At 47.1% G+C, this 20469-nt stretch overlaps 1 protein-coding gene across 1 annotated transcript in view; it reads left to right on the forward strand.

Annotated features, from left to right (window-relative positions):
- The first annotated feature begins 816 nt into the window (after nt 1-816).
- PRELID2 (PRELI domain containing 2) overlaps nt 817-20469 on the forward strand; it is a 108690-nt gene continuing 89037 nt past the window's right edge. The window contains exon 1 of the mRNA XM_044277575.1: nt 817-987. Within this exon, the coding sequence (XP_044133510.1) occupies nt 913-987 (75 nt within the window). The 5' untranslated portion in view covers nt 817-912. The remainder of the gene's footprint in view (nt 988-20469) is intronic.

The raw sequence follows: 20469 nt of genomic DNA on the forward strand, positions 1-20469 counted from the left end.
TTGGGCTGGGCATAACATTTTCAATTGATGGTTCCGCAAAAAACGGAACGGATACGGAAGACATACGGATGCATTTCCGTATGTGTTCCGTTTTTTTTGCGGCCCCATTGACTTGAATGGAGCCACGGACTGTGATTCTCGGCCAAATATAGGACATGTTCTATCTTTTCAACGGAACGGAAAAACGGAAATACGGAAACGGAATGCATACGGAACACATTCCGTTTTTTTGCGGAACCATTGAAATGAATGGTTCCGTATACGGACCGTATACGGAACGTAAAAAACGGACCGTATACGGAACGCAAAATACTGTAGTGTGAAAGAGGCCTAATAGAGCGCCACATACTGTGCTTCCCAATACTATACTGCAGAAACAGATAATCTGCCCTTCTGCTGCCCCCCTCTTGCCCCTACCTGGTGCTGCCTAAGGCAATCACCTCACCTTTCCTCATTGGTGGTGCACCCCTAATATTAAAATAATATATAATAATTCTTCTCAGTAATGCGGCCACATATGAACATGGGACCAACACAGATGCCTTCTGCTGCCAAGTGGAACAGGTCAGCCAGTTTTATTACAAATTAAGACTAATTACTCTCCTCACTGCCTACACCTGCTGTACATGGCTTGTGGCCTGCCGGGCTATATGGTATCACTGGCACATTCCTTCCCATATACTATAAGACACAAGCAGCCGCTGACAGGCACGTCCCTCTAAGTGACATTGGGCTCAGCCCACGTAGCCCGGGCTCTGCATGTACTCACGCACGCACTGTTCGCCACTAATAAAGTTATTTGAAATTGTTAAGAAAAAAATCGGCAACATGGCGCCTTAGGGCAGAGAGGTACAGCAGGAGACAGCGTGGTCGGGAAGAAGTGCAGCTAACTGAGGGAGAGCGGCCTGCAGGATGGTCGCCGAGGTGGTGGCGAGCAAAGTGTATTGCTATCCATTCCAGCAGGTGGTCACCGGTTACCTCAACAAGGTGAGTGCGGCACGTGGGGCAGTCTGCAGGGTGTGAATGGAGCGCCAAAGAGACGCACCCTTTGTACATGGTGTATGCTCTCGGTGGGAACTGCACCAGGTCAGGGGTTCTCAAAGTAAATGCGGAGGCTTTTACTTTTCCTGTTGATGTCAGTGCTGGCCATTATCACCAGAGTGGGCACTCACAGGGCCAGGCAACATGTGTGACCCTGAGAGTGGGCACTCTGTGGCACAGCGTTCTCCTCCTCCCATCATGCCTTGTGCCAGATGTATACAGGGTGTCAGGGATACCGCCCAATGTATACTTCTGGAGAATGGCGCTGTATACCAGCACTGTGCACACCGGTATGAAGAAATGTGTTTTGCGCAGTATACGTTTTTTTTTTTTGTGTGTGTGCGGAATCTTCTGCATAGACCTTTTCTATACAGTGATGTACAGCGGGGTCTAAAGTGACACTGCGTTGGGTGAATGGACCATAAAGCGCAATGTGAACAGAGCCTAATATAGGATACAGCCGACCATGCCACAAAAGAAGCAGTAGTCGCCCCTTTAACCTCCAACATTTCCTGTCCTGACGCCCCTCTGGGCGCTGCCTCCTGGTCCCCCTCGACATGCAGGAAATGGGCGCTTTGCCATACCTGGCCACAGCAGTGACCCTCCTCAGCATCAGGAAGTGATGGCAGGTGAGTGTGCTTTTATTTTTCACAGTATTCTGAGGCTTTCCTAAATAAATCTTATTACCCAGGAAACCCTATATTCCCTTCTCAGACATCATGCCATGTTCTGTGGATATGTCATAAGTGTCCGATAGGAGCGGTTCTCGACGCTAGTACCCTCACCTTTCTGACTGGAAGACCCCCAACGCCCTTCTCCTGCCGGCTGTGAATGGGGAGGTGGTTGCACATGCATATCTTCCATATTCACGTTTATGGGTTTTGAAAGTGAAAGCTTCTGAATGCATGGTTTAAGGGGATTATCCGACCTACCCTGCGCACCCGTGCTGTGGCCACTCCAGGATCATGCGTCGTACGTTGGCCACGTGATCCTAGCCTGGATTGAGAATGAATCTGGCTGTGACGGAAGATTAATCCTCACTCCTACGCTGTGGATTCTAACCCCCAGGCTAGGATCACGCGGTCCTGGATAAAGGGTTGTTGGGTTGCAAATATTGATAGTCTATCCTCGGAATAGGTCATCAATATCAGATCAGCTGAAGTGGAAGCAGAAGGCTCTGTACACGGTGTACTTTGCGGTGCTCCTCAGCTCCAGTATCCTGGCACGGCCTCTACATAGTGTACAGAGCGGTCTTCTCCCAGCTTGTACATTGTATAATTGGTGGAGTGCCGGGATCGGACCCCACCGCTCTGATATTGATGACTTTTCCTGAGGCTAGGTCAGCAAAAGGCTTGAGTGAATAGGAATGAGGTACCAGCCAGTACCAAAGCCCACTTCGGATTACTATTTTAAAATATCTTTTAATATGCGATTATGGATACAGTAGTATTTCGCAGAAGTCTCACGTGACTTCGGGCGAGACTATGTTTGGCTACACAGAGCCAATACATTTTACTGCTGTACGGAAACAGCATTAACGACAGAGTTTTTGAACTAATGGACTTCGGATCTATGATCCAAGCTCGATGCACTCAACCCCCGTCATCAGTGTCTGCGGCCAGGATAACCCCCTTTAAAGCATGTACCCTTTAGACACTGGTCTTACACCTCTTTCAGGCGGGCGTTGTGGGAACACATGCGATTTTTTTTTTTTTTTTATATATATATATTTTTTTTTCCACGCGAGTGCAAAACATTGTAATGTGTTTTGCACGCACGTGAGAAAAATCGGCATGTTTGGTACGCAAACTTCTTCACAGAAGTTCGGGCTTGGGATCGGTGTTCTGCAGATTGTATTATTTTCCCTTATAACATGGTTATAAAGGAAAATAATAGCATTCTGAATACAGAATGCATAGTACAATAGCGCTGGAGGGGATAAAAAAATTTTTTTAACTCACCTTAATCCACTTAATCGTGCAGCCCGGCTTCTTTTCTGTGCTGTGTACAGGAAAAGGACCTGTGGTGATGTCACTCCGGTCATCACATGGTCCATCACCATGGTAAAAGATCACGTGATGACCGGAGTGACATCACCACAGGTCCTTTTCCTGTACACAGCACAGAAGAGAAGCCGGGCTGCGCGAGCAAGTGGATTAAGGTGAGTTAAATTATTATTATTTTTATTATTTTTTTAACCCCTCCAGCGCTATTGTACTATGCATTCTGTATTCAGAATGCTATTATTTTCCCTTTATAACCATGTTATAAAGGGAAAATAATAAAGATCGGGTCCCCATCCCGATCGTCTCCTAGCAACCGTGCGTGAAAATCGCACCGCACTTGCTCATGTGAACAGCACCATAGAAATGAATGGGTCCTGATGGAAAACTCTCCCATGTGAAAGGGGCCTTAGTATAAGGCCCATCGATGCAGGAGAAGCACAATTTGATACGGTAGGTTCACAGCTGCAACTGCATTTCCACTCTGTTAGGGCTCGTTCACACAACTGTATGTTTTTGGCCCTGTGTTTTTTTTTTTTTTTCCCCAAGTTTGCATTCCGTGTACGGACCTTATACGTAACCATTCATTTCAATGGATCTGCAAAAAAAAAACACAGAAGGTACTCCGTATGCCTTCTGTTTCAGTATTTCCGTTCAAAGATAGTACATGTCCTATGATTGTCTGCATAACGGACAAGGATAGTATTGTTCTATCAGGGGCCAGCTATTCCGTTCCTCAAAAAACGGAATGCACATGGACGTCATCCGTATTTTTTGCCGATCCTTTTATTGCGGACTGCAAAATACAGAAAAAGCCATACAGTTGTGTGCAAGAGGCTTTTTTCAGTGTTTTGCGGGCTGTTTTTCCCGGATCAGTTTTTCCATTTTATTAATTTATTTTTCAGTTCTGTTCCGTATTTCCGTATGGCATATACAGTTATTACATAGAAAAAATTGGGCTGGGGATAACATTTTCAATAGATGGTTCCGCAAAAACGGATACGGAGTACATTCTGTATGTGTTTCGTTTTTTTTTGCTCACCCAGTGACTTGAATGGAGCCTTGGAACGTGATTTGCGGGCAATAAATGCATACGGAGTACATAAATTTTTTTTTTGCGGAACCATTGAAATGAATGGTTTCGTTCACAGAACGCTAAAAACTGCCCGTATACGGAATGCAAAGAAACGTTTGTGTGAACGAGCCCTTACAGAAAAGGAAAATAATGGCAGTACCATATCTGACACATACTGTGACAGAAGCTCCTCACCGAACCTCGGCCACAGATGTGGACCAAGTCATAATGCCAAGAACACAATACAAGTATCTTGTGATGCATTTGTCGTCTTATGCCATGGAACGACATTAGTTCTTACAGCAAAGTTTGGACTCCTAAATCATCATTGAGACACTTGCACCCCTGATGATTTAGTTGAATGCAGTGGAAAAGCCCTTCCTTAACACCCTTCACTAGTTGGACTTCCGGTAAGCACATGCCAAGGACGTTTTCAATCTTGTAATTGAGCCGAGCCTGTTACCTGTGTTGTTTTGCATTGAAATGTCCCCTCGGTGGGTCTTTTGCATTTATTTAGTGTGACAACGCTGGCGGTATTTGAAGGCGTCTCTATTAAAGCATTGTTGCCATGAGCGAATCTCTCCTCAGCCGACGCTTGAGAGCGTATGTCATGTAACAGTACATAAAAGATGAGAAGTTCACCTTGAAGACGGGACCATAAATCCCACTCTCTCAGGTCTCACAAGGTCTATAACCGTGGAATGGAAGCTTGCCCTGGAATCTTAAGTGAGGCGGGCTGATAGCTGGATTCCACTTGTAGTATGGGATACAGTATTACAATGTGCCTCCTTTGAAGACAGGCTAGCTGCTGGATATAATTGTGCTCCGAACACAAGAAAGAAGCATGTGTGATTCTGGGGGCTTTGTCTGAGTTGTTATCTTACTGGTAGTTTCGGGAGACTGTCACCAGAATGTCCCCCCCCCCCCCCAAACTGCACAAAGTAACTTAAAGGGATTCTGTCACCAGATTTAACCCTATTAGGGCTGTTTCACACGAGCGAGTCCATTGCGGGAATCACTCTCCATGTGTGACTGTGATCCTCCGCTCTGGACTTGCAGGAGCGCACGGCATTATCATGATTTATAATGCTATGTGTCTCTGCATGGCCTTTTTTCCACAGAATCATAGTGACATAAAGCTGTCAGTATGATTCTGTAGAAATAAGGTCAAGCAGAGACACATAGCATTATAAATCATGATAATGCCGTGCGCTCCTGCAAGTCCAGAGCAGAGGATCACACTCACACACGGAGCGTGATTCCCGCAATGGACTCGCTCGTGTGAAACAGCCCTTAGGCTAGCTGACATTAGCGATGTGCCAATGTCAGCTAAACCTAACTAGCCTATTCCTACTTTTATCTATGCCCCCGTTACTCCAGAAGACTAACTTTTATAATATGCTAATTAGCCTCTCGGAGCAGAGGGTTAAGCTGCCAGCCTGCGAGCGTCTTTCCCTCACCGCGCCTGCGCCGAATGCTGAACGGTGCGAGATTTCACCACAGCACAGGGATGGCAGACAGATGCGAGCGCTGTCAGGACTTGGAGGGAGGCGACAGAGAGGGGAGAACGGAGCCTCTAGGAGCAGGAACAACGCCCACCCCCTGCTCCGAGAGGCTAATTAGCATATTATAAAAGTTAGATTTCTGGAGTAACGGGGGCATAGATCAAAGTAGGAATAGGCTACCGGTAGTTGGGTTCAGCTGACATTAGCACATCGCTAAAGTCAGCTAGCTTAGTAGGGTTAATTCAGGTGACAGAAACCCTTTAATGCTGTATGGAGACATATCTCTCCGTACAGCATTAGGCCTCATGCACACGACCGTTTTTTTTTTTAAGGTCCGCAAAAACTGGGTCCGTAGGTCCGTGATCCGTGACCGTTTTTTCGTCCGTGGGTCTTCCTTGTTTTTTGGAGGATCCACGGACATGAAAAATGAAAAAAAAAATCTAAGTCAAGTTTGCCATTGAAATGATAGGAAAAAACGGACACGGATCACGGACACGGATCACGGACACGGATGACAATCTTGTGTGCATCCGTGATTTTTCACGGACCCATTGACTTGAATGGGTCCGTGAACCGTTGGCCGTGAAAAAAATAGGACAGGTCATATTTTTTTCACGGCCAGGAAACACGGATGCGGCTGCCAAACGGTGCATTTTCCGATTTTTCCACGGACCCATTGAAAGTCAATGGGTCCGTGAAAAAAAACGGAAAACGGCACAACGGCCACGGATGCACACAACGGTCGTGTGCATGAGGCCTTAAAGCGAAGTTGGGGAATGAGTCCACTTTGGATCTTGGATCCCGAAGCTCGATTTGCTCAATCAGCCCAGTGCACATGCACCTGATGGCGCGGGGGATAGGTGGGTTTACTATGGCCAGGCTGCATCACGGCATGCTGGTGGTTTACAGGCCCCAAACCAGGTTCTGTCTAGTGGAATGATAAAGCTCTCCTTATACTTTTGAAAGCACTGACCTCCTAACATAGCCGGGCATGATATTGGCATTTTAATGCTGCAAGGCTAGCAGGATCCAAACTCCACTTTGTGCTGTTTATACTGTAGGATGGAACAGCACTGATGCTGAAAGGAGAGCTGAAGGGCCATGGACCAGTGGTTGAGAAAAACTGCAATGACAGGGAGAGTAAATTACCTTGCTAATAAGGGAGCATAGCTGTGTCTTTGCTTTGACTCAGTGGTTCCTGGCTGTGGACTGAAAAATTAGATTTTCCTTGCCTGGTTCTCCAAAAATGAAGGAACGAGCAAGTGGCGTACGCTTGTGGAATCACTGGTGTGCACACCTCTGTAATTGCGGCAGATACTGAAATGCTTTTCATGGTTTCGTCTCTAATGCTTGCAGCTAGCTTGCAGAGAAGGTGTTAATAAGCGGGCGCAGTGTATACAGCTAGGCCGATCCTGGAGCCCACCGATCCGCAGTGTCTTAATTGAGATAAAACTGCTTTGCCGGACGGAGAATGTTAAGGTGCCTGACAAGGTGGCAGATGGCTGGGAGGTGGCACTACTAGATTGTCCTAGTTGCTGTTGGCTTGCAGGAGGTTATTTGTCTTGCGTTCTGGCTGCGGGAAGCTGTTGGCATTGTGTTTTGTGTGTTCTGTCATTAGAGAGAAGTGAGGGAGGCAGCAAAGCAATCTATCTTCCAGTTGTATTTCCAGAAAGATAACGCTGAATGCCTCTCGTCCGTTACCCAGAAGCGCGCTGCTAATCCCTGGCTCTTCAGGAGCCCTTTATAAATGCACAAGGAGGATTTGTCCAGCCTTTTGTGGTCCGATAATGTAACGCCACCGCTTACAGATGGCACCAGAAGAAATCAGTTGAAAGTCTAATTATTGCATGCACAGTTCAAAGAAATCTCAGTACTTCAAAGCCATGTGTGTAGAAAGGCATACACCTGGGCAAGGTTTTCTTCTGTGACTTGAAACAGTATTAATGTGCTAATTATGTGATGGGAAAAGGTAGAGCAAGTTCTTGTGTTTCATAGTAAGTATGGATAAGGAATAACAATTTCTGCATACAGCGAGACTAAGGCTCAGGCACACTGCATCTGAGCCCCCTACGTTGGATGTACATATCGGGGAATGTTCCTGGTGTATATGTGGTCTTTATCAAGTGCATCAGGCAGAGCTTGCTTCAAAGCCTTTTCATTAAAGAGATACCTCTGGAAGGCTTCCTAAGGATTCGATCAAGTCTCCAATTGTGAAATTTTGTAATCTAATTCAGCAGAGGAATAGTCTGCTGGAGTTACCATATCTGACATAGTCAGACACCGCCTGGCACTGCTCTATCCTCATTCCCTATAATTTCATCCGGCAGGAATAATTTATGCAAGAAACCTGCCAGATGCCATTATAGTAAATGGGGATCCAGCGGCTTCTGGCTATGCCATATATGATCACGCCAGTAGTCTGTTCCTCTACTGGAACAGGCTACCAAATTTACCAAACTGAGATGTGAATGTAGCCTAAGGTATACCACTGGCGAAGGGCTCGGACACTATGTGCACTAGAGTTGTTGCGATACCAAATTTTTGATTCAGTTTCGATACCATGAAAAAGTATTGCGATACTCGATACCATTCGATACCACGCGAAAAAAATAAACCAAAAAAGCCACGTGCATGCCGCATTTTTAAAAATGGCGAATTGCGCAGTTTTTTAATTAATTTTTTTCTGTTCCGGCATTCACCACCTAGATTTTTTATTTTTTTTGTATATTTTAATAGTTTGGACTTTTCTGATGTGGCGATATGTGTAGGTTTATTATTTATATATTTTATATGTGAAATTGGGAAAAGGGGGTGATTTATACTTCATATTTTGGTGGGTTTTTTTTTACACTTTTTATTTAATAACTATTTCCCCCCTTAGGGGCTAGAACCTGGGATCTTTCACTCTTGTCCTATTCAGCCTGATAGAGCTCTTTCAGGGTGAATAGGACCTCACCCTGTCCCTGCGGCTCTGTGCTTTGTGCACACAGCGTCAGGGATGTTACCATGGCAACCAGGGCTTCTTTAGCGCCCTGGCTGCCATGGTAACCAATCGGAGCCCCAGGCTTATGCAGCTGGGGCTCCGATCAGAAGCTGCCACTGCACCACCAATGAGGGGGAGGGGAGAGGTCCCTGTGGCCACTGCCACCAATGATTTTAATACTGGGGGGTTGAGGGGGGGGGGGGGCACACTGCACCTCCAATGATAATTACCCCTTTATACAGGAGGCGGGTACTGGCAGATCAGCGGCAGTTAACCCCTTAGGTGCCGCACCTGAGGGGTTAACTGCCGCTGATCGCAGCTCCCTGTCAGGGGCAGGGTGCCGGCAATGCGATTCTGCTGCCGGCACCTGCCTCCTGTATTGTGTGTTAAAGACTGACTATATGGGACTCCAGACTTTGACTATTAGGCTACACAGAGCGGCGCCCAGCGATGTCTCAGCACTCGCCATTAGTCCTGGGCGCGGCTCCGTTCGCCCGCAGTGCCCCATTACTGTCTCCTCTCCTGCTCCACATGCTGCTGATTACTATCGGAGCGATGGGAGGAGACATCAGCTTTATAGTGGGCATTCCCTTTTCCCTGGCTGTAGCGCTGTCCAGTCGCAGCGCAGGGAGAAGGAACGCCCACTAGTGAAGCTGATGTCTCCTCCCATCGCTCCGATAGTAATCAGCAGCATGTGGAGCAGGAGAGGAGACAGTAATGGGGCACTGTGGGCGAACGGAGCAGCGCCCAGGACTAATGGTGAGTGCTGGGACATCGCTGGGCGTCGCTCTCTGTGTGGGAATAGTCCTATCATTGGTGGCGCAGTGCGACCGCCCCTCCTCCGCCCCTCTCTTCTCATTGGTGGCGGCAGCAGCAGCACAGGGGGGAGGGAGGAAAGCTTCCTTTCCCCCTGTGCTGCTGAGAGAACATGAGCGCGCCGACAGCAGCGCGCTCATGTTCAGAGATACTAGGCTGCGCAGATGCAAATGAAATCCCGGTATCGTATCGATACCGGGACAAAAGTATTGATTGGGTATCGAAATTTCGATACCCGCAACAACCCTAATGTGCACATTGCGCATTCTCTATAGAGTAGGGATTTGGTCTTCAAGACTGTGACAATGAGCTGCCCTCTGCTTCTATTTAGAAGTGACATCCTGATGGACCCCATTATACATCAATATGGTCTATTGGATGTCAGTGCTATTCATTGCACAACAGATTCCAGCAAAATGTCATGGCTTCCATTATAAACAGAAGCCACCATGTACATGTGAACAGTGCTTGACGTGCCAAGCACCACGTGTATCCATCAGTGCGCCTTTTCCCCGGCGCCTTCCCAACAGCACTGACAGGAGGGTGTCCCCTGCCACCTGGACAGGAAACAACACAGAAGCTCAAAGTTTAAAAGGCTTCCTCCCCTTACCTAGATCAGTGTCATTTCCTGTCCCTCCTCCTATGTTCTCTGAAGTTCCAGGGCTCCTTGGATGCTGTGCCCTCCCTTCTTTGGCATAAGCCCTTCAGTGGAATGCAACCCCAGGCTCTGTTTACATTGGAATATCTCCAATATAATGCATTAATATTATAACTGAATAGGCTTTGCATGTATAATTTAACCCTTTAGGGACCGGTCCCCAAACATGGCGCCCACTCACACTGCAGCGAGCGCCATAGCCGCCGGGTTTCTGCTATTTTAAATAGCAGAGACCCGTGGCACATGTATGCGATCAGCCATAAGTATCTCCCTCATTCTTGGATAACGTGAGGAGTATGATGCTCTGAGGTCAATGCCACAGTGGAGTCTAGGTTACCTCCCTCATTACTGCGGGCCTCTACGTCCCAAATATCCAATGGTTCCCTGTTATATGGGCTGAATATAGATGAAGGGGAGATTGGTTCTAGTGATTTGGATTCTTCAGAAGACTGTTATGGCAGACTGTTGTTTCTCCCTGAAGATACTCAGTCTCTTGAAAACTATAAGAGCAACTGTGAATTTAGAAGATGCCAAAAAAAGCTACTCTATTCAGGATTAAATGATTCAGGGTCTAGCGGAAAGGCGTATTTTCCCTATCCACAATAAGATAAAAGCTCTATCTAAAGCAGGCATGCTCAACCTGCGGCCCTCCAGCTGTTGCAAAACTACAACTCCCAGCATGCCTGAACAGCCTACAGCTATAAGCCTACAGCAGGGCATTGTGGGAGTTGTAGTTTTACAACAGCTGGAGGGCCGCAGGTTGAGCATGCCTGATCTAAAGAGTGGAAGGATCCTAAAAAGAGAGCTTCTATTACAAACACCTTCAAAAGGAAATATGTTTTCAGACTGACTTAAAGGGATTCTGTCACCTCCCCTCAGCCAAAAAACGATTTTAAAGCAGCCATGCAGCACAGCTTACCTGGATTAGGCTGTGCTCTTTTATCTTGAAATCCGTCCAGCAGTTACTTCAAAAAACGACTTTGATCAATAAGGAAATGCGTCCTGAAGGTGCCCAGAGGGGCGTTTTTTTCTTCTGAGAGAGCCCAGTACCGCCCCTCTTTCAGTACCCAGCCCGCCTTCCTTGTACTTTCTAACCGCCGCCCCCAGCCTGCCACAGCCTCTCCTGCCTCTCCTCCCCCTCCCTCACGCCGAACGAAGTCTCGCACAGGCGCAGTACCCACTGAGGGCTGCGCCTGTGCCATCATCAGGAGACTGAGGGCGGCAGCTTCATCTTCGTCACTGGGCATGCGCCGAGCCCAGTGACGTCCGATGTTAGCTCTTTCCCTCAGTCAGCCTGGTAGGAAGCGCAGAGGATTGCCGATCGGCTGCTGCACCCTGCGCTTTCTCCAGTCTGCCTGCCACAGTGAAGACGGCCAGCGATTTCTTTCCCCACCCTCCCTTCAGGAAAGAAATAAGTATTTGTTGGGGCGAATTAGGTCTTATTATATTAAGTAAAGGCAGGCAGACTGGAGAAAGCGCAGGGTGCAGCAGCCGATCGGCAATCCTCTGCGCTTCCTACCAGGCTGACTGAGGGAAAGAGCTAACATCGGACGTCACTGGGCTCGGCGCATGCCCAGTGACGAAGATGAAGCTGCCGCCCTCAGTCTCCTGATGATGGCACAGGCGCAGCCCTCAGTGGGTACTGCGCCTGTGCGAGACTTCGTTCGGCGTGAGGGAGGGGGAGGAGAGGCAGGAGAGGCTGTGGCAGGCTGGGGGCGGCGGTTAGAAAGTACAAGGAAGGCGGGCTGGGTACTGAAAGAGGGGCGGTACTGGGCTCTCTCAGAAGAAAAAAACGCCCCTCTGGGCACCTTCAGGACGCATTTCCTTATTGATCAAAGTCGTTTTTTGAAGTAACTGCTGGACGGATTTCAAGATAAAAGAGCACAGCCTAATCCAGGTAAGCTGTGCTGCATGGCTGCTTTAAAATCGTTTTTTGGCTGAGGGGAGGTGACAGAATCCCTTTAATCCTCTGGTATAAAACAAAAATTGATGTGCTAGTGGCACAAATTTCTAAAAAAAATCACCACTTCCGTTTGAAGACATGGGGTTACTGCGTGACTCGATGGACAAAGTGTGAGAGCTTGCTCAAAAGGGCCTGGGAGACAAATAATATTATGTTCAGGCCTAGATTTTATTCTACTTGTACCGCTAAATCTTTCAGTATGGTTGGGCCAGCTAAAAGATCATTTGGCGCCAGGTACTCCCAGAGAAGAAAGAATAGTATCTTTGCCAATGCTCAAACGGGCATCAAATTTCTTAGCAGACGCCTTGGCGGATTTGGTGAAACTATCTGCAAGATCAGTTGCCATCTCTAACGCCACCTGCAGAGCCATATGGCTCCGTTCTTAGTCGGGCGATACAGGTTCAAAAAACCGCCTGTGTTATATCCCCTGTGAAGGCAATAGGCTTTTTAGGTCGGTTTTAGACGATATATTGGAGTAGCGTCTTAAAAAGATTAAAATGGACACATCGCCAGGACCAGATGGCATACACCACCGTATCCTAAGAGAATTAAAGGGAACCTGTCACCGGGATTTTGGGTATAGAGCTGAGGACATGGGTTGCTAGATGGCCACTAGCACATCCGCAATACCCAGTAGTGAGCTACACTACGAGCGCCCGCCCGGCCTCCTGACTGCCAAGAAGTTAGTTGTAAGTAGTACAGCGCTAGATTTTAGATGATTAGAATACTTTAACAATACCCACAAGTTAGATATGATTACCATATACTACAGAGAGCAGGGCCCGATGTAGTAGAATACAGTGACTGCATCGGGCCCCGCTGCCATTACAGAAACAGATGCTGGCCCCCATTCACTACACAAAGACACTGTTATGGGGGATCTGTGGGTGACACATAAGATGCTATATATGTGTTATCCACATATGCCCCCATAACAGTGCCATCCACAGACCACCGTTAGTTCAAAACCCACCAAAAGCACACCTTTTGGTTCAAAATATGTTTTTTTTCTTATTTTCCTCCTTTAAAAACCCAGAACTGTCTTATGGGCAGGTGCGTCTTATAGGGCAAAAAATACAGTACACTTTAACCCCTTCAGGACATTGCAATTTTTCACCTTAAGCACCAGTTCGTTTTTTGCAAATATGACATTTTACTTTATGTGGTGATAACTTTAAAACGCAAGAAAGTGGGAGGGGTGGCCCTGTATGTGAAAGATGGCATAAAATCTAATTTAATACAAGTTAGCGAGACCAATTAGTCAGTTTGGGTTACCTTGCAGCTTGATAATCATAAAGTAACTCGTGTAGGTGTGATATATAGACCACCTGGACAAGTCAAAGAATTAGATGATCTACTAGTTGAGGAAATGGCTAAAATGACATTGAAGGGGGAAGTTATCATTATGGGAGACTTCAATCTTCCAGATGTAAACTGGAAAACCAAAATAGCTAGTTCTGCCAGGAGTACAGATATTCTAAATTCCCTACTGGGATTATCTCTACAGCAAGTAGTGGAGGAGCCAACCCGGAGGGAGGCCATTTTAGATTTAGTATTCACAAATGGGAATTTGGTATCTGATATTACTGTAGGGGAAAGCTTGGGATCTAGTGCAGGGCTCGACAAATCCCAGGTCGCCATGGCGACTAGGAATTTTGTCCTGGCGCCTGGGTATTTGCCCCTGCTTGAAAATAGGCCCAGCGCACCAGCAGCTGGGTGTAGCCACTGGAGAGTTAGGACCGTGAGGAGCAAAATGAAACCTTTTTTTTTAAATCGCGTGCTCCCAGGCTCGGACTGCCACCCTGCCCGGACCCCTCAGCTTTCGGCTCCATTGTGGTTTGGCCACTCTCTCTCACCGTCTAGCGGTCGCAGCGTGCTGAAGTCGCTGTGGGTCATCTCCAGGGTAGTTGAAAATGGCGAAGCGCGGCCGGTACTTTTGTGATAACTGTCCGTCAGACATCGGAGCCCGTGTCCCGGTGAGAGAGCCTCGGCTGGGGGAAGATGAGTTAGTGCAGGGGAGGCTGGGCGGGAGCACAGGTAGTGGCGCTGCACTCGCTGACAAGCGGAGGGAAGACAGTCAACCCATCATCATTCCTCCTGCTGTGTACAGCAGGGGACATGATCGGGGCAGGGCAACAAGTGCTGCCAGGTCCCTGCACGGCCGGCTCTGCGGCGGTAAATGATGTGCTCTGCACTTATCCGCCAGGCTCAAAGTTTGTAATGTCTGCCTGCTACGGCCATGAACCCAGCGGGGAGCTGCATCCTGCTGCCGTCATTAGGCCGGAGCTCCTGGTGGCCATTCCTGCACCGTGCTCCATCCCTGCAGTTACCATGCGGCCATTTTATAGTTCTATCCCTTTCTAGGAAAGCTGGGTGTTAGCCTGTATACCACACAGAAAGCTGGGTTGCAGCTCCTAGGAGAGCTGTGTGGTATACAGGCTGTCTGTCACCCAGCTTTCCTGGTCTGCTGAGGAGAATATATCTCAGTATAGGAACATTTAGATACGTTGTCACTAGGGGTGGGCGATATGGCCTAAAATCTATATTGCAATATAATTTTAAGCATCTGCGATATGCGATATATATTGCGATATATTGTTTTCTATATTGGGGGGGGGGGGGTGTTTAAATTTTATTTATTTTTTACTTTTTATTTATTAACTATTGGCCTCCTTAAGGGCTAGAACCCTTGTCATATTCACCCTAATAGAGCTCTATTAGGGTGAATAGGACTTTACACTCTCCCTGCTGCCCTGTGCATAGTGCACACAACAGCAGGGAGCTGACCATGGCGGTAGCCTCTGATCTGCAGCCTCTGATCTGCCGCCCCCCCCCCCAGCCTCTGATCTGCCCCCCTTCCCCAGCCTCTGATCTGCCCCCCTTCCCCAGCCTCTGATCTGCCCCCCTTCCCCAGCCTCTGATCTGCCCCCCTTCCCCAGCCTCTGATCTGCCCCCCTTCCCCAGCTTCTGATCTGCCCCCCTTCCCCAGCCTCTGATCTGCCCCCCTTCCCCAGCCTCTGATCTGCCTCCCTTCCCCAACCTCTGATCTGCCCCCTCTGGTAACGCAAACCCCCCCTCCCTCCCTCGCCACTATTAATCATTGGTGGCAGTGGCCACAGGGTCCCCCTCCCTCCCCCCCCACCCCCATCATTGGTGGCAGTTTGCAGTTCCGATCGGAGCCCCAGCAGTGTAATGCTGGGGCTCCGATCGGTTACCATGGCAGCCAGGAGTCACGCTGCTGAAGTCCTGGCTGCCATGGTATATTAGTGAGCAGAGAGCAGCGCATTATACTCACGTGCGCTGTGGCCGCCGGTCGCTCCTTCTCATAGGTCTGTGCGGCGCATTGCTAATGCTGTAAGCATTAGCTATCCGCCGCACAGACAGAAGAAGGAGCGACCGCCGGCCACAGCGCACGTGAGTATAATGCGCTGCTCTCTGCTCACTAATATACCATGGCAGCCAGGACTTCAGCAGCGTGACTCCTGGCTGCCATGGTAACCGATCGGAGCCCCAGCATTACACTGCTGGGGCTCCGATCGGAACTGCAAACTGCCACCAATGATGGGGGGGAGGAGGGGGACCCTGAGGGATATGGCCGGCACATTCATTGGTAGTGCAGTGGCCACAGTCCCTCCCCTCCTCCTCCTCGGTCCTCATTGGTGTTCAGCGGCAGCCGCGCACAGTGGGGAGGGAGGGACTCCCTCCTCCTTCCTCCTCCCTCCGCTGTGCTGGCCGGCTCAGAACATGGTGCGCGCGATCATATCGCGGTCCGGCGATATAGGCGATATGGCGAAAATCCATATCGTGGCCCAAATTCATATTGCATATCGCCTATATCGCCTATATCGCCCACCCCTAGTTGTCACATGATTTACCCATTCAGGAGTCTTGGTAAGCCGGGTTGCAGCTCCTATGAGAACTAAGACTACTGAATGGCCAAATCATCTGATGACTTCTCTATATGTTCCCGTACTGAGATATGTTCTCCTCAGGAAAGCTGGGTGACAGGCTGTATACCACACAGTTCTCCTAGGAGCTGCCATAAGACTCCTGAATGGCTAAATCCTCTGATAACTTCTCTATATGTTCCCGTACTGAGATATGTTCTCCTCAGGACTAGGAGACCAGGAAAGCTTGGTGACAATCCATGCCCCTCAGTATTACTAGGGTAATTCCAATGGAAATCTTTTCCACAGAGGATCACCTGTTGTGTTTTTTTTATCAAACTCTACATGTAGCGTGTGGAATTCAGCCACGATCAGTTGGGCTAGATTCACACTGGCGTTTTGGTTTGTTTGTGAGATCCGTTCAGGGATCTCACAAGCGGTCCAAAACGGATCCGTTTTGCCCTAATGCATTCTGAATGGAAAAGGATCCACTCAGAATGCATCAGTTTGCCTCCGTTCAGTCACCATTCCGCTTTGGAGACGGACACCAAAACGCTGCTTGCAAAACACAATGTTAGTCAATGGGGACGGATCCGTTTTCTCTGACACAATCTGGCACAATAGAAAATTGATCCGTCCCCCATTGACTTTCAATGGTGTTCAAGACGGATCCGTTTTGGCAATGTTACAGATAATACAAAACAGATCCGTTCTGAACGGATGCATGCGGTTGTATTATCTGTGCAGAACCGTCCATGACGGATCCGCACAAAACGCGAGTGTGAAAGTAGCCTTACACATGGTGAAATCCTATATTACCATGGTGCGGATTTGAAATGTGCACAGTACGTTCATTTCCGTGTGGATTTTTTGAAGTGTGAGGATTTTTGGTAAAATCTTATCCATTTTGCTGGTATTTGCTGCAATACGCTGTGGATTTCATAGCTGCAGTTCTATGAGATGAATGAGCCCGGACCAAACATCCTGGGGAAGGGATCTCCGTTCTGTCAGCTGCAGCACAGGGATTATACACACAGTTCTGTCAGCTGCAGCGCAGGGATTATACCCACAGTGACGTCACAGCACAGGGATTATACCCACAGTGACGTCACAGCTCAGGGATTATGCCCACAGTGACGTCACAGCGCAGGGGTTATACCCACAGTGACGTCACAGCGCAGGGATTATAAACAATGCCCATGTTGTTTTAATTCGAGACTTCTTTATATGTTAATTTAAGAGGTGTTATTTTTGTCGCTGAAAATAAGGCTTTATAAGGTGTAAAAAAAAAACAGCTCCTAACTTTTTTAGCTGGCTCCTAGATTCCAAGGAAATTTGTCAAACCCTGATCTAGTGATCACCAGTCAGTGTGGTTTACTTTAAGTACAGTGACTGAGTCCCACCGCACAAAAACCATTATAAAAAATAAATAAATTGAGGGTGACGGGGAAATTTATAAGGTTAGTGTTAGACAGAGAGAGGCCAAACAAGTTATAAGAGCTTCGAAAGCACAGGCAGAAGAGAAATTATCTGTCAGTGAAAAAAGGTGATACGACCTTCTTCAGATACATAAATGGTTAACAATAACTCTTGTGGAACACATAAAGGGTTAACAAAGTTTGTAAAATCATATTTCTAAGTGTGAAAATAGCCTCAGACGGATCCGTCCAGACTTTCAATGTAAAGTCAATGGGGGACGGATCCGTTTGAAGATTGAGCCATAGTGTGTCATCTTCAAACGGATCCGTCCCCATTGACTTACATTGTAAGTCTGGACGGATCCGTACGCCTCCGCGCGGCCAGGCGGACACCCGAACACTGCAAGCAGCGTTCAAGTGTCCGCCTGCTGACTGATGCATTCTGAGCAGATCCGCGTCCACTCAGAATGCATTAGTGCTGGCCTTCAAACGGAGCTCACAAGCGGACACTCGAACGCTAGTGTGAAAGTAGCCTTAATGGTATGATTTTGGGGTGTGTATACATTTTTGATCGCTTGCTATTACACTTTTTGTGATGTAAGGTGACAAAATTATGGCTTTTTTTTTTTACACCATTTTTATTTTTACGTTGTTCACCTGAGGGATTAGATCACGTGATATTTTTATAGAGCAGGTTCTTACGGACATGGAAATACCCAATATGTATATTCTTTTTATTTATTTTTAAGTTTTACACAATAATATTATTTTTGAAACAAAAAAAAACTTGTTTTAGTGTCTCCACAGTCTGAAAGTCATAGTTTTGTCAGTTTTTAGGCAATTGTCTCAGGTTGGGTACCATTTTTGCGGGATGAGATGATGGTTAGATTGGCACTAATCTACGGACCGCAGAGATCAGAAACTTGCATAAGCGCTACAAACCGCAGGTCTGAATTGACCTGCGGTTTGTAGTAGGGGTGCACCGAAATGAAAATTCTGGTCCGAAACCGAAACCGAAAATTCAGGATGCCCTTGACCGAAAACCGAAACCGAAACTGCCTTTTTGCCCAAATACTTTTAAAATACTTTTTTTTTTAATGATTTTATAACAGTGCCATCCACAGACCCCCCCCCCCCACCCCATAACAGTGCCATCCACAGACCCCCACCCACCCCATAACAGTGCCATCCACAGACCCCCACCCACCCCATAACAGTGCCATCCACAGACCCCCCCCCCCCCCCAATTGCCACTCCAGTACAGACTAGTTATAAAATGTGTACAATTAATAAGGATTCTATTCATGAAGCCCCCTCTGCAGTAGAACATTCAATATAGCCACATCCTACTCACAGGGCTGTTATCTTAATGCTGGCCGGCCGGGCAGACGAGCGGCAGCGTCACGACTGACGTCACATGCCTGCGCCGCCTCCTTCATTCAGAAAGTAGGCCGGGCACATGACGTCAGTCGTGACGCTGTCGCTCGTCTGCCCGGCCGGCCAGCATTAAGATAACAGCCCTGTGAGTAGGCTGTGGCTATATTGAATGTTCTACTGCAGAGGGGGCCTCATGAATAGAATCCTTATTAATTGTACACATTTTATAACTACTGGAGCTGGGGGCCGGAGCACAGTGAACGCACCGGCCCCCAGCTCCTCCTCCCAGTCCCTCCCCGCTATTTTCTGCCGATATGTACCAATATCGGCCAAAATGGATTAGGTCCATTTTTGGCCGATATTTTCGGCTGCCGGAATTTCGGTGCACCCCTAGTTTGTAGTGATCGGCAATGCGGGGGCGTCACAGGACCCCCCCTAGGCATTGTCACAGGGCGCCTGCTGCCGGCCGTGCAGCAGTGATTGGAGCTACACAAGACGTACAGGTACGCCCTGTGTCCTTAAGGGGTTAATTAGCTAAGCCATTCTGAGATTGTTTTCTCGTCACATATTGTTCTAAATGACAGTGGTAAATTTGAGTCAAAATTGTTCATTTTTATTTATAATTTTATTTTTAATTTTATTTTTAATTAGAGGAAAATGTAGATGAAATTTCAAAATTTCTCTTTTTTTGGCAGATTTTCTAATTTAATCAATTTTTTTCCGCTGGCAAAGCAAGGGTTAACAGCCAAACAAAACACAATATTTATTACCCTAATTTCTGTAGTTTATGGAAAAGCCCCATATGTTGTCATAAACTGCTGTACGGGCACATGGCAGGGCGCAGAAGGAAAGGATCGCCATATGGTTTTTGGAGGGCAGATTTCACTGGGATAATTTTAAGTTGCCATGTCACATTTGAAGACACCCCTAGAATAGAAACTCCAAAAGGTGACCCCATTTTGGAAACTACGGGATAAGGTGGCAGTTTTGTTGGTACTATTGTAGGGTACATATGATTTTTCGTTGCTCTATATATTACACTTTTTGTGAGGCAAGGTAACAAAAAATAGCTGTTTTGGCATGGTTTCTATTTTTTGTTTTTTACAATGTTCAGCTGACAGGTTAGATCATGTGCTATTTTTATAGAGCAAGTTGTTACTGATGCAACAATACCAAGTATGACAACTTTTTTTACATAAAAAAGCATTTCTCCGTATATCTTTTTTTTTTTTGTTTGTTTGTTTGTTCTTGGGGCGACTGTCTTATGTAGGGGCTCATTGTTTTCAGTAATGGATGACTCGCACCTCAAAATCGTACCAATGACTTTTTGATCGCTTGGTATTACACTTTTTGTGATGTAAGATGTAAAAAAAAAGCTATTTTTTGTCACCATTTTTATTTTTTTGCAGTGTTCACCTGTGGGGTTGGTTCATGTGATATTTTTATACAGCAGGTTGTTACGGACACGACTATACCTAATATGTATCCTATTTTATTTAAGTTTTATACAATAACGGCATTTTTTAAACAAAAAATCGTATGTTTTTTTTTCCCCGTTTTTCCCGTCTTTTTGCGTTCTGTATACGGACCAAATACGGAAACATTCATTTCAATCGATCCTCCAAACAAACGGAAGGCTCTCAGTATGTCTTCAGTTTCAGTATTTGGGTTTTTCTGTTCTGTTCAAAGATAGAGCATGTCCTATTATTGTCCGCATAACGGACAAGGATAGAATAGTACTAT

This window comes from Bufo gargarizans, chromosome 2 (genome assembly GCF_014858855.1).
Source record: "Bufo gargarizans isolate SCDJY-AF-19 chromosome 2, ASM1485885v1, whole genome shotgun sequence".
NCBI classification, from domain to species: Eukaryota; Metazoa; Chordata; class Amphibia; order Anura; family Bufonidae; genus Bufo; species Bufo gargarizans.